The sequence below is a fragment of the Ambystoma mexicanum genome, chromosome 5p, assembly GCF_040938575.1.
Source record: "Ambystoma mexicanum isolate Mex_15411 chromosome 5p, UKY_AmexF1_1, whole genome shotgun sequence".
NCBI lineage: Eukaryota > Metazoa > Chordata > Amphibia > Caudata > Ambystomatidae > Ambystoma > Ambystoma mexicanum.
Genome location: NC_090930.1, coordinates 104,681,998 through 104,696,834, shown reverse-complemented (window position 1 = coordinate 104,696,834; position 14,837 = coordinate 104,681,998). Strand labels below are relative to the sequence as shown.

Here is a 14,837-nt window from a genome sequence, read left to right as displayed (position 1 = left end):
CTGGTGTACCAGCATTCAAGCTGCCATGCTACACAAAATTGACCTTCTCCAAAAGAAAATCAAAGACCACTGCAAAGCACCTCCTCAACAGACAGGAACTAAACCTACCAGCACCCAACCCACCTCGCCCAAGCCCACCATACCTGACTTCTCCTTCAGAGACGTCACTGAATCAGAAGTTATTAACCTACTAAAAAATCTCAAACCCTCCCCCTGTAAATGCAATATTTGCCCACCAAAACTCGTCAAAAACTGCGCAGACTGCTTTGCGCCGCTCTTCACGGCATTCATCAACGCGTCCTTTAAAACAGGCATAATCCCAGCTAACCTCAAAGAGGCCTGGGTCCGGCCTTTCTTAAAAAAACCTACTCTCGACCCCTTACAACCAAACAACTACAGACCAATAACCACGGTGCCATTCCTACTGAAATTACTGGATAAAGCTGCCCACTGCCAAATCCAACACTTTCTGGAAACCCACTCCATCCTCGGGACTAGGCAATCAGGCTTCCGTAAAGGACATGGCACAGAAACAGCCCTGGTAGATCTGAAGAATCAGATCACCCAAATCATGGACAAAGGCAAGCCTGCTCTTCTGCTCCTTTTAGATCTCTCAGCCGCTTTTGATCTGGTTGATCACAAGACTCTCACTTCACACCTCACACACTCAGCCAACTTCTCCAAAGAAGCAGCCCTCTGGATCACTTCCTTCCTAGAGGGAAGAGCCATGAAAGTCTTCTCGGACATTGCCAACGCCACTCCCACACCAATCCACTGCGGGGTCCCTCAAGGATCTTGCACTGGACCCACACTCTATAACTTGTTCACCAAGCCCCTCTTTGACAAACTTGACTCATACGGCATCACATACACGAACAACGCGGACGACACACAAGTACTTCTACCCCTTTCAGGATCATACAACGAAGACGCCAAGGCACTCCACACAATCTACTCCGTCATCAAGGCATGGATGGCAGTTAATGGCCTCTGCCTCAATGGTGACAAGACTGAAATCATGATATTAGGTCAACAGAACACCCTAGACAAACTTGACAAACTGTACGCTAACTTCTCCATTGACAACTCCATCATCCCCGTATCCACAGCCGTAAAGACACTGGGAGTATACCTTGACTCTTCACTATCTATGACTAGACAAGTCAGAGCAATCACTTCTGCATCCGCACACACCACCAAACTCATAAACGCCATCAAGCCCTACCTCTCTAAACCCAACTGCCTCTCTATAGCGAGGGCAACCATTGGAGCCAAACTGGACTACTGCAATGCACTCCTAGCAGGCACATCAGCCAAAAACATAAACAGACTACAAGTCACGCAGAACAATGCTCTCCGGGCCGCTCTTAGTATCCCAAGAAGAGAGAATATCACCCAGGCCAGGCACTCAGCCCAATGGCTCCCGGTCAAAGAACGGATCACTCTCAAAATCCTCACCCTCACTCACAAATGCCTCTCTCCGCCCCGTCCTATCTTTCAGAAACCATCCTCAAACCTTCCTCCTCCCATCCCACCAGGACGCAATACTCCAACCTAATCTGCATCCCACGCATCAAAAAAGCCAAAGCCGGAGGTCTAAGTTTCCCCTACATTGCAGCCAAGACCTGGAACGCTCTCCCTGCAGACATTAGAGCGGAAAACGCACTCCCCATTTTTCGCAGGAAACTGAAAACCTCATTCCTTGCAAAATAATTGGGAAACTCTCAGGAATCCATGTAAATATACTGCATTGCTAATGTATACATGTCTACTGTAAATTCTGTATTGTATGTAATTACTGTATCCTATGTAACTAAGATATTGTCTGTAACAAGTGCCACGATGCCCCCGGGCTGAGGTGCGCTCTACAAATCTGAATAAATAAATAAGACACACCGGGGAACCTGCAAAATGAATTCTGCTTCCACATCTGAAACACAGGCGCTCCTTAACTATTACTACTTACAGTCTCGGATGTTCATTATTTTGTACTGTTGCCATTTTCTGATGGCTCTGTCCCCCTTGTTCATCTTTTTGCGTTCTCCTCACCAGCCATTTTCAACACCACTGGGTTTGATTCTTTGCCTTCGGACTTTGTTGACATTTCACACATGCCATAGAGTGTTCAAATCTCTTCGCTACACTAATCACGTCATCAAGATTTGGATCACCCTTTAGCCACAGGCCTAATCTTATCTTTTTATTCCAACATGGATCATAAACTGATTTCAAATGTGCTTGTCTAAGGTTCCATCAAACTTGCCAGACAGTGCCAGGTGTCTAAGTGCTGTTATATACTCTTCTCTGCTTTCTCCGCTCTCTTGTATAATCCTCCAATATGGTGCTCGTCTTTGGGATGAAATGAGCATCTAACTTTAACACTGCAACATCAAGAACATTTTTAGCATCTATTTCCATCACATCTCTCGGTTATGCAAAGTTTCATATATTCGTTGACCTTCGTAACCCAAAAAATACATTAGAAGGGACACCTTCCTGTCTGTAGCAAATGTGGGCCCATATGCAGCACTAAGGTAGTGCATGTACCTTTTCTTCCATTAGCCATACATTATCTTGAGTGGCCCGGGCGAGGCCATGAAGATTGTGGGGCACGGCACACCCGGCATAGCCATTACTTATTGCAGACTAACTTTCACGTTCACAGACACTTCCTTAGGTTTTATTACCAGCAAGGATGAATGAAAGTACCTTTTTGCACCACACAGCACTTCCTTCCCACAAAGCGCAAATCCCTGGCACTAACAGACGGTTAGGCCATTGATCTGCTGTGGCATCTCAACGTTCCCACGATAACCTCCTTCTCCCCAAGCCTTCGCTTGTATCTGATGTGCTGCAAACCTGTGGGTTCTTTCCTTGAGTCTTCAAGGAATGGAGCTCTGAGTTTTTGGGCTTCCCCTCCTTTACTCCCTCCGCATGAAATGGATGGGTGCCACACAGGCGGGCATGGTGAGATGACGCCGGAGTACAACGTTCACTTGAGAGACGTTACCTTCCTTTACTACGGTAAACTTTATTGAGTTCTGACCGCTGCTGATCGTGGCCGGGGGTTGCGACGTATATGTTTGGCCCATCGCCATTATTGTGAAGATGCAGAAGCCGAGGTAAGTACGCAACGTTCCTTTATTGGTACATAAGTTCAGGAGCACAAACCCCCAGCTTTACTTTCTCTACCTTCTGGCCACTCAACTGAAACTCAGGAACACTTGCAAACATCAACACCCCACATGTTCCACATTCCACCTAGTACTCATATGTAGCTACGAAATGGCATAAACAAACTATGCTCATTCAGGACTTTTATTTAGAATAATGGCTTTTGAAGGAGCTACAGCGCTAGAAATGTCCACTTAATTTGAAATCTGTCATGTCAAACGCTTACCTAAATCAGGGATCCAGATAGGTCTTTGGCACTGTAATTACAAAGCAAATGAACTAAACTTGTAACTATTCTTTCAGGGTAACAATTCATTTACTTTTAATATGCCAAGAGTTGTCAACAGGCAGCAGGCATGTGTACAGATTGGTCTCTCTAATGGCTCCCTCTGGTGAATACCTTCTGACTGCCTGGATCAGGAAGGCCTCTTGCTATTCAGACAAACTAGCTCAACCATTAGGAACTTTTGGTTCTGCTCTTGCGCTGGATTTCTTTTGCTTCATCCCCAACATGAAAGGGACTTCTCCAAATATGTTTAGGAGCACTCTTCCTGAAAGACTTATTTTTTCATTCTGTTGAAATCAGTCTGATCCCTCATGGGATAACCGGCTTTCATTCTGGATTATTTGTCTTTCTGCTCTGAATGTTTCACAAAAATCTGCGTGTAAGTCACTGCATATAGTTAGACTTTATAATGCATGTTCATCACCGCTCATGAGACATTTGTGATGACATTAGATTCTATTGGTTCTCTATTTGGAATGGACACTTGGATTGTGTGGCACTTACACAAAGTACTTATCTAACATCTGATTTTCTAAGAGTGTGTAGGAGTGTGAGAATCATTTGGGAAAGGTTCATCCTTCTCAGATGTCTATCACAGATCAAATGTTTTATTTCCACCCTCTTTGCAGGAAGATGACATTAAAGAGAGGGCAACTTTTCACCGTAAATATAGTTGTTAAATGGGTATTTTTACAAATGTCACATTGAGAACAATATCGGAATTGGGCTTATCAAAGTGGGTTTTTTCTGTCGTGCAATTTGAGTATAATAAACCGTGAGGTTATCAACACATTTTTCATGTGTCAAAATACACATGAATCACTACATAATTAACTTCATAATTAACTTATTTTTAAAAGCCTCCTTCATAGTTGTGATCTTCAATGTATCTCTATATTCAATGATTGCAAAGTTAAAATGGATTCTAAAGGTCACTATTCTAAAGGTCAATATCATTAATCTGTAGATGGGTCTTGTTAAAATGTGTTCTACATGTTTTATGCATAGTAGCTGAGCTGAAAACCACGAAGAATAAAGACAGGACAGGTTTGGCATCCATGTAGATAAGAGGAATTCATTGTTCTGGTAATAAAAGGCTACCCTCTCCATCAATCTCCTAACATAATCAATAGCAGATTACAAATCTCCCAGACTTTGTATCAAGATAATGCAACGTTATACCCCCTTCCATAGACTGTTGGGCTGTAGATATTGTAACCCTTGAGTAATTATGCACTAGAAAAGACCAGACCTAGATTCTTGATAATTACTTTTATTCAGTTTCTGAGAGCATGTGTTTTCACTGGCTGGTACCAGAGGAGTTTTAAGTCATGCTCTGGAGGCCTTCTTAAGGGACGAATAGATAATTTCGAAGCACAGACGAGACTTCTGATCTGCCACACTAACTTCAACGGCCCCTTAAAAGTCATTGTGGTTTTAACAAAATAAATTGTTGCCTGGCTGATTACCAACATATGTTTTGTTCTTGGAATAACATGTCTGGGTTTGGGCCTGGTCTTGTCAGGAAGACACATATTAAAGTATAATATGAACCCAGAGTTCAACCCTTAACAAGGGGGTTTTCTATTAAGTGAAAAATAAATACGATATAGTTGAAACATGCATTGAACCATCAAAATGGAATCTTGAACTGGATTGCATGTGTGGAAAATCAATAATTGTGATAGTGTGACAATAGGTTGAGTTTATCTTCAGCTCTGGTCCTTTTAAACAATATGTTTCTATTGAGAAAAGTGACTGATTCCTGAGTTTAAATAATTGCTATTTTACTATAGAATATAGTTTGACCTCCTGTCATTAATACAAGGTATTTCATTCATTCATGTAACAATCAATCAATTGCCGTTATTGTATTTCTGCAACTCTCTAAATCCATGATTTTCCACTTGCTATGGCAACACAGAAGAAAGGGCAAATAGGAATCGTCAGAGCTATCTTATGGCTACATGTGTGCCTCACAAGGGGGTCAGGCTGGTCACAGGGGTTCTTGTAGATTGAACATTATTTATTATTCTGTGATAATTGTATTGTATGGAGATTGTGTACAGCATAGCGTGACTCCCTATAATACATTAGAGCACTCAATGCAAAGTAGGAACAGTGAAGGAAGGTACATAAAAGAGGAGAAGAAACTGCAAAGGGATGGAGAAAAGCAGAGGTCAATAAATGGACTCCCACCACTAGGAGCATCATTTCTAAATGATCATTTTCACGGATGTGCTCCCCCTTGTGATGGCAATGGAGCTTGTCTTAAACCCTTTACATTCTGAGTAGAATCTTTTCTGGGGATATGTCTTTCCTTAGGGCACAGTTTGCAGGGAGATGAACAGTTAAACTAAGCAACTTCTGGCCGACCACAAACATGCATTGTCCCATTCCTTAATGCCCATTTATCTCTGCAAGCAGCCGTGCGCACCACACGTTATCGACATATGCCCGTTTATTGAATGGCACAATGTGTACCACAATCCAGAGACTTTGTGGCCTCTCTAGGACTGCTGCACATGTTCACCCTTTGCCACCTTTACAGGGAGAATTAGGATTACTGTTAGGGAGTGGCACACCAATCAGGAATAACACCCCATTCTGGGGGAACTTTGTGCCCATTCAAAGTGTAGGATACCTTATCTTGCCATGCCCCCTACCGCACCTATCACAGTTAGGTGTCTAACTCTGTGCCACTCGGGGACTTGTGATAGGATGTCCAGAAGTAAGGATAGTTTGCAAGGCTGCCTGCAAAACTGCTAATGCAGGGCTGATAATATAGGCTGCCTGTTGAATATTGTCACCCACCCGCGGAGAGAAGCATTCAGCCAGGATATCTATAGGTTGCAATCGATCAGTCCATGCTCGTTCTTTCAGGGCCCCATGGGCAGCAGTAAGCTTGAGCAGACAGTCATAGTAAGATCATAATGTTTTGTATCTAATTATGGGTTGGCAGCAGACTGAAAACCTAAATTCCTCTTTTGGGTTAACTTCATTGAGTACCATGCTGTCCTGCTTAAAAATGGATTGCACGGTGCATTGACTCACTGATTCCTACCTGTAGTAATTGGTTCAGAGGGTGTGGAGAGGGTGTGGAGTTTTGAGGGATATCCTGGTCCCCTGCGCAATTGAGGCTTCTTGTTTGTGGATCGTAGTGTAGCCTGCAGCCTGGCACTTGGTTTGTCAGGGAACCTAAAGCTCCAATGTTCCCAGGAAAGTAGATTGTTGGATGGGTTGACAAACCTAGTTTGGTTGTGGACGCTGGCAGTTGGTGTTTGTCGCCCAAACTATAGGAGATTTTTCATATTACTGGATTTCCCCAGTTCTCAACATTTATTTGTCAACCCATCCAACATCCTACATGTAGTAGTTTCTGTTTTGATGTATTGGCTAAAGGCTCCCGATTGGGGGGTCATGCTAAAATGATTTGTGCTTTCTGATTAAGCCAATGGCTAACTTCTCACTTCTTTTTAAAAGATGTTCCTGTTCCCACAATGATACCTCCAAAAGTATGGATGAGTAGCACAGAACAGATGATCACCACAGAGTGGCCTGGGGGTACAGAGGGCAATGATGCTCACCAAACCAAAGCTCCCGCATCGACACAAGGTACAGTTAAACACTTTTTGAAGTTATTGCCTGGAATTGGTCTCATGAAATCATTATTTTAGGGGTCCTACCCAACGACTGCGACTGAGAAGCACTATGCCTGATTCTCAGCAAAATCTGCATGGACTGGTACAATCCATGGTGATCTGGGTGGGAAGCAGGCTTCCTGTGCCTGCTCTCTCATCCTTGGGATAATGTGCCATGAATTATATTATGCAAACCAGATAACATAAGCATCCTTCTCTTCCAGAAAACTATTTTTAGTAGCAAAAGAGCTATCAGTTTGCCCTTTGGGTAGTCAAGTTAAAATGCCAGATGCACAACTGCGATGTAATGCAATTAGTATTTTCTTTTGGAGGTAAAATTCAAGATATCCGCAAAGCCATCAGAGGCAGCCACATGGCAGAGATGGTGGTACAGACCCAGGAGCTGCTCGGAAGGTGACCCCTTCTCCCTTTTTGGTCAACACTTTCTATCTTGAGCCGATAAATGACGTGGCTACTTGGAGGGCCTGAAATTTGACTCTCCCCTGGATGCGGTTCCCCCCGTATCTTGAAAGCTCTCCCTCAGAGGGCAATTGGAATGTTCACAGACACATTACAGCACTCTTTTACCTTGGGAAAGGTCCCCACTGTTCTTAAACACGCAGTGGTCACACCTCTCCTGAAAATATCAAACTCTGACCCACAGGTGCCAGCCAATTACAGACCCATCTCTCTTCTCCCGGCTATGATGAAGCTGATGGAAAATTCCTGGAAGAGAATCATTGTCTGCACCTTTCTCTACCTGGTTTTCGACCCACAATGGGTACAGAGTCAGTAATGATCTCACTGCTCGATGACCAAACTTGCTTCAGGACCGTGGTGAGGCCAGAGTACTTATCCTCCTGGACACTCCACAGCTTTTAACACAGTGGATCTTGATATCTTATTGACTCGGCTGTAGCAAGCAGGGGTTATTGGACCTCTTTTGCTATGGTTCGAGTCTTTCCTTGAAGGACGCTCTCATACTGTCTCCTTTCAAACCTGTTTTTCATCAGCTGTGGAATTGACTTGTGAAGGTCTGCAGGTATCAGCTCTGCCCCCCCCCTTCTTTTTAATCTGTACGCACGACTACTGGCTGACCTTATTGCTGAATCTGGAGTCTGCCCTGTGCTGCAGTAAAAAGCCTTGGGGTGAAACTCCGACTCACTGGCTCGCTGGTTTCTGCCATATTCAGTGCTGGTTTTGGAAAACTGAAGGTCTTGAGGAAGATTCTACCCCTGCTTCTCCCAGCCAATCGAACAACATTGACGACAGAAACTATGGTGGGGCCATTGGATTACTGCAATAGGATATACTTGGGACAACCCAAGTATCAGATCGAGTGCATGCAGATACTCCAAAACACGGCAGCTAGACTGGCACTTATGATGCCAAAACTGACCCCTCAGCAGCTCTCCTGCACCGCTTGCATTGGCTGCCAGTGGCAACTCGGATTGAAGTTAATACACTTTGCCTCGTCCATCAGGCTGTGCACAATGTTGGCCCTCAATACCTTAAAGGGAAGATAGAGCGGTAGTGCCGAGTCAGACAACTGCGTTCTGAGTCACGCTCACTTCTCAAGACCCCCAAGTAGCAGTGAAGGAGACTGGGTGGCCGTTAATTTTCAGTCCTGGCCCCACGTTAATGGAATGCATTCTCTCTATCTTTAAGAGCCATTGACGAGAGTCTCCCTTTTAGGAGAGCTTTGAAAATCCATCTGTTCTAGCTCAGTTTCTCTACAGGTTAGGAGTGTGAAGTATCAGCCGCGGAGCTGCCGACTTTAGTGCCTGTATGCCTTTGGGCCTTACTTTTGCGCTTTATACATTTTCAAATAATAATAGTATTTCACTGTAAGGCTTTCTAACGGGCCACTTACTGACCAAGCGGTATCCAGGCGTGGAGCTAAACCATGGATTTGAAATAGGAGAGAAAGAGTTAACAGAAAGGCCAAGCTTTTAAGGCTTTGTGAAATTGAGAAAATGTGTCTATGGACCAATGGCAAAGGGAAGGTCGTAGGGTAGCAAGGGAAAATTTGCGATAAACACAATGTTTAAAATTAAATGTATGCACCGACACTGTAAAGTTGTTTTCAGAATGTAGAGACTTGGACAGTATATATTCATGTATATTTGTTTGGAGACACCAAGGGCTAACCCCGGAGGAATTACGGCATTTTACCGGGAGCCAATGAAATGAGTCGTGAAATTGCTTGATTGAGTCAAAACGAGACAACTGGATCATAATACAAACAGCTGAATTATGGACATTTTTAATTTGATCCAGCTGATAATCTGGCATGCCCAGATAGAGCGAATTGACATAGTCAAGACTGGCATTGATGAGGGTGCCAACTACTACTGGGAGATGTTAATTTCCAAAGTAAGGCGAAACTCTGCTCTGGAGTCTAAGTTTAAGATAAAAGCCTTTTAATTGTTGGATTATCTTTGTGCTCAAATACAGGTATTTTTGACAGTATAAACCTATGTTATTTATTATCTCTGAGAAGACCACTTGAATATGAAATCGGGTAGGTCGAGGATATTTGTTAGCAGTTGTCTCCAGTTTATGTTTAGTTACAAAAGAATAATTTATTTATAGTTTTGTTTGGATTGAGTTGAAAGGAGTTGTCCAGCATCTAATGCTCAATTTCCTGTAGGCAATTAGTCAACCTGTCACTGGTGTCCAGGATCTTTGGTTTAATATATTCTTGAGTGTCATCTGTTAAAGAGCAGGGGGAAAGAGGGAGCCCTGTTGGACCCCACAGGGAACTTTCTTTGCTGGCGGCAAGAAAGAGCCTAACCTTGACCTGCTGTTTTCTATTTTTTTTTAAGAAGGAATGGAACCAATCCACAGTTTTAGTTGAGATATTAACTTGATTTTGTAGGTGTGATTTAAAAAGTTTCTACTTGTTCGTGTTGAGCGCTGCTGACATATTAATCATCACAAGGAGCGTCATTTCTTCTTTGTCATCTGCTTCCAATATGTCATTTCAAACTATGAGTAGGTATGATTCTGGCCCATTGGTAGGGTGAAGGTCAGATTGATATTCGTCCGGCAGCATGTTATGTTCTACAAAAAATTGCAGTTGTCACATAGCTAAACGTTTTGAAAGTTTCTACAGCCAGGAAACGCCTGCCATTCGTCAATAACTGAGAGAATAATTAACCAATTGTGAGACTGAAACTGCGATATCATCATCAAAATAGCGGGATCAGGGTTGAAAGAGTATCTTCCTGATGAAGAAGAAGTATGCTTGGCAGAGATCAGTAATGGCAGTACCCATGGAAGAACATGGTGCCGACACTACAATGGGTCAATACGGATTTCCCATGACTCCTACACGTGCAGGAAATGCATGCAACCTCCATATAAATGCTTTCTATCTGCTGGTATCAGAACAATGATGTCACAGAGATGCACGAAGATCCGCAGCACTAAACACGCATTCCAATCCAGGATGGAAAGATGCTGAGAAATCTGTGAAAGCTTACATACCCATAATTCATTTCTATAATGACACATTACTCAGGACACGGGAACGCCTTATGGTGGATGATAGTAACTCTTCTGACTGAAATTACCCTGTGGGTGGGGTGATGAGATTTCAGTCTTAGGCTGTTCACTGGTGAAGAATTATTCAGTGAAAATGAGGAGGATATGGTTCTTTTTGTGCTGAAAGCGTCCTTGATGGATCCCTCAATGAACGACGGGGCTGTGAAGTCATGGAATATATTAGCTGCTTCCGGCTACAGAGCAACTAATGGCAAATTTCACTCGGCAAAAGCAGGGAACTACACTTTTGGAAATGCAATATTTCATAGCATTATCATCAACTATATATTGACCCTGATGAAGTGGTGGGGCTGCCTACGTAACGTTGAACTACCACCGAGATGTGAGAGCGACCATAATTCCCTCTCAATTATTTGGGCTGACAATGGTCAGCTGATTGGAAATGGCCACATCCACGCAATGTTGTTGATGAAGGAGAAGGGCCCGCGACTGCTCCGTTGGAGAGAACGGACGGAGACTAAGTCACTGAATGGAGACCTGCCTTCTTTCTGTTGCTGCCTGTTTTATATACTAAGGCTGCTTTCCTCTTAGATAGGTGTTTATAGGGAGCCTGGAAACGATGTAAAATGCTAGTTTTTGGCTTCCAAGTAGCATTGCTGTTTGACTTGTTTTTGTTTGTTTTACTGATATGCTGATGTTATTCATTGTATGGCGAAATGACATGGAACCGTATTATGATGCTATGTAGGTATTTTTGCACTCTGTGTATTACTACGCATCACATCATTGTAGGTTTTATGGATTTTATTTAATCCGAATAAACTAAAGTGTCTGAATTACTGACTAATGATGCCATAGAGATCCATAGCACTAGGCAAACATTCCAATCCAGGATAGCAAGAGGCAGAGACATCTGTGGAAATGTACAGACCAATCTACAAGGGCCTACACATTAGATATGTCCATAAAGGTGCATGACACTCAAACACACTACAATGTTACACATGTATGTTTAATATTGACTAATCCAGGGAATGTCTGCATTGGGAGATCGCCATACTGCAGAATGTCTACCCGTGTATGGCAAAATGACTGTGGATCATACGTGACACATTTCCCCTAATATAGGAATCAGAACACATATACCATGTATCAACTATTTCAACTGCATAGCTATGTGAATACCACCCCTCTGTAGCTTTCAAATGAATGGCCCGTACATTGTTCTGGATAGAATTCTATTGTTCATCCATTAGGACAGCTCAGTGCCTCAGCCAGTATTACACCCTTCTCATATCAATACAATGGGCCTCATTACACGGTATGCGGTAAGCATGGGGCTATTAGCGCCATGGTTGCCGCCAGTATTTTACTGTGTCCGCCTTGGTGAGTGGGGGCGGTAAGTGGGGGTGGTAATTCCCCATTCACCAAGGCACTTCCCCATTCCCATTTTTGCCCCCATAGGGCTCAATGAGAATGGGGAAGGAGCTAATTACGGTACCACAAATTGCAGTACCGTAATTAGCACCAAGGTACCTTTGCGGGCCCGTTACTTCATGGCTGGTAAAACCAGCCGTTGAGGTTGGGTCCCGCAAAGGAACCTCGTAGTAAGGCGGTAAGGGTTTACCGGTACCGATGCCCTTACCAGTAAACCCTTACCGCATTCGGTGTAATGAGGGCCAATGATTGTGTGCCATGGAGTTGGGTGACAAGTGGTGTGCACTCTAAGGGGGTAATTCATAGAATTTCGCACAAAAGTGGCGCATGCAGCTGGCGCACAGTGTGCGCGTGCGAATGTCTTCGCCAGCCGCGTGCGCTAAAATCGATTTCCGTGCACAGCGTATTCATGGGTTTTAGCCTCCAAAACCAGCCGTGGCGCAGAGTGGCGCAGAGACCCTGCAGCAGCGCCAGTTACGCCCCCAAGAACGCCCTCGCGCAAGGAAAAGCCATCAAAATTCCCAATTCAGCGCAAAGGGCTGTGCTAACCCTGGACCAGTTTACAGGGCTGCCAACAGCAAACGCCAAGCGGGGAACGTGTATTACTGGGGTGCGTGTGAAGTTTCACACGCGAAAGTGCCTGTGCGAGTGGGGTACGTCTATTACTGGGGTTCACGGGAAGTATCACACGCGATTTCAGCAGGGTACGTGTGTTATGGGGTTCGCGGGAACTTTCACATGCGAAAGGGCCTGTGCGAGTGGGGTACGTGTATTACGGGGGTGCGCGGGAAGTTTCACACGCGATCGGCCTGGGTACGTGTATTTCAGGGGTGCCCGGGAAGTTTCACACGCGATTGGGCTGGGTACGTGTATTTCAGGGGTGCGTGGGAAGTTTCACACGCGATTGGCCTGGGTACGTGTATTTCAGGGGTGCGCGGGAAGTTTCACACGCGATTGGCCTGTGTACGTGTATTTCAGGTGTGCGCGGGAATTTTCACACGCGATTGGCCTGGGTACGTGTATTTCAGGGGTGCGCGGGAAGTTTCACACGCGATTGGGCTGGGTACGTGTATTTCAGGGGTGCGCGGGAAGTTTCACACGCGATTGGCCTGGGTACGTGTATTTCAGGGGTGCGCGGGAAGTTTCACACGCGATTGGCCTGGGTACGTGTATTTCAGCGGTGCGCGGGAAGTTTCACACGCGATTGGCCTGGGTACGTGTATTTCAGGGGTGCGCGGGAAGTTTCACACGCGATTGGCCTGGGTACGTGTATTTCAGGGGTGCGCGGGAAGTTTCACACGCGATTGGCCTGGGTACGTGTATTTCAGGGGTGCGCGGGAAGTTTCACATGCGCTTGGAGTAGGGTACGTGTATTACCGGGCTGCGCATGAAGTTTCACACGCGATTTTGCTGTCAGAGCGGGGAATGCGTATTTCGGGGGTGCGCAGGGAGTCCTACACGTGAATTGGCAGTGTGGGTCCTCCCAGGTGTCCCCTCTACCTCCTCCATGGCCCCTGCAGGCATCCCACACCACTGGGGACTACCCTGCACCCCTGGTCATGTCCCGCAGGCAGCCCATCCACCATGGGCATGCCTCCCAGCCAAGCCACATGTCACGTTGCAATATGATCACCAACTCATGTCTCCCAGCACCCCCATACCCCAGCACTGCAGGGCACCTGCCAGCAGGCCCCCACACATGTCCCCCAGCACCCCCACCCCCCAGCAGTCAGGGGCACCTGCCAGCAGGCCCCTACACATGTCCCCCTGCATTCCCACCCCCCAGCAGTCAGGGGCACCTGCCAGCAGGCCCCCACACATGTCCTGCTGCACTCTCACCCCCCAGCAGTCAGGGGCACCTGCCAGCAGGCCCCCACTCATGTCCCACACATGTCCCCCAGCACCCCCACCCCCAGCAGTCAGGGGCACCTGCAAGCAGGCCCCCACACATGTCCCCCAGCACCCCCACCATCCAGCAGTCAGGAGCACCTGCCAGCAGGCCCCCACTCATGTCCCACACATGTCCCCCTGCACCCCCACCCACCAGCAGTCAGGGGCACCTGCCAGCAGGCCCCCACACATGTCCCACACATGTCCCCCTGCACCCCCACCCCCAGCAGTCAGGGGCACCTGCCAGCAGGCCCCCACACATGTCCCCCTGCACCCCCACCCCCCAGCAGTCAGGGGCACCTGTCAGCAGGCCCCCACACATGTCCCACACATGTCCCCCTGCACCCCACCCCCCAGCAGTCAGGGGCACCTGCCAGCAGGCCCCCACTCATGTCCCACACATGTCCCCCTGCACCCCCACCCCCCAGCAGTGCAGGGAACCTGCCAGCAGGCCCCCACTCATGTCCCCTAGCACCCCCACCCCCAGCAGTGCGGGGCACCTGCCAGCAGGCCCCCACTCATGTCCCCCAGCATCTCCACCCCCCAGCAGTGCAGGGCACCTGCCAGCAGGCCCCCACACATATCCCCCAGCATCCCCACCCCCCAGCAGTCAGGGGCACCTGTCAGCAGGCCCCCACACATGTCCCACACATGTCCCCCAGCACCCCCACCCCCCAGCAGTCAGGTGCACCTGCCAGCAGGCCCCCATTCATGTCCCACACATGTCCCCCTGCACCCCCACCCCCCAGCAGTGCAGGGCACCTGCCAGCAGGCCCCCACTCATTTCACCCAGGACCCCCACCCCCCAGCAGTGCGGGGCACCTGCCAGCAGGCCCCCACACATGTCCCCCTGCACCCCCACCCCCCAGCAGTGCGGGGCACCTGCCAGCAGGCCCCCA

General features: G+C 46.8%; 1 protein-coding gene across 3 annotated transcripts in view; it reads left to right on the top strand.

The window, feature by feature from the left end:
- LOC138480763 (titin-like) overlaps positions 1 to 14,837 on the top strand; it is a 557,826-nt gene that overhangs the window by 246,320 nt on the left and 296,669 nt on the right. For all 3 annotated transcript variants that reach the window (XM_069612496.1, XM_069612497.1, XM_069612498.1), the window contains exon 9: positions 6,944 to 7,075. In XM_069612496.1, the coding sequence (XP_069468597.1) occupies positions 6,944 to 7,075 (132 nt within the window). The remainder of the gene's footprint in view (positions 1 to 6,943; positions 7,076 to 14,837) is intronic.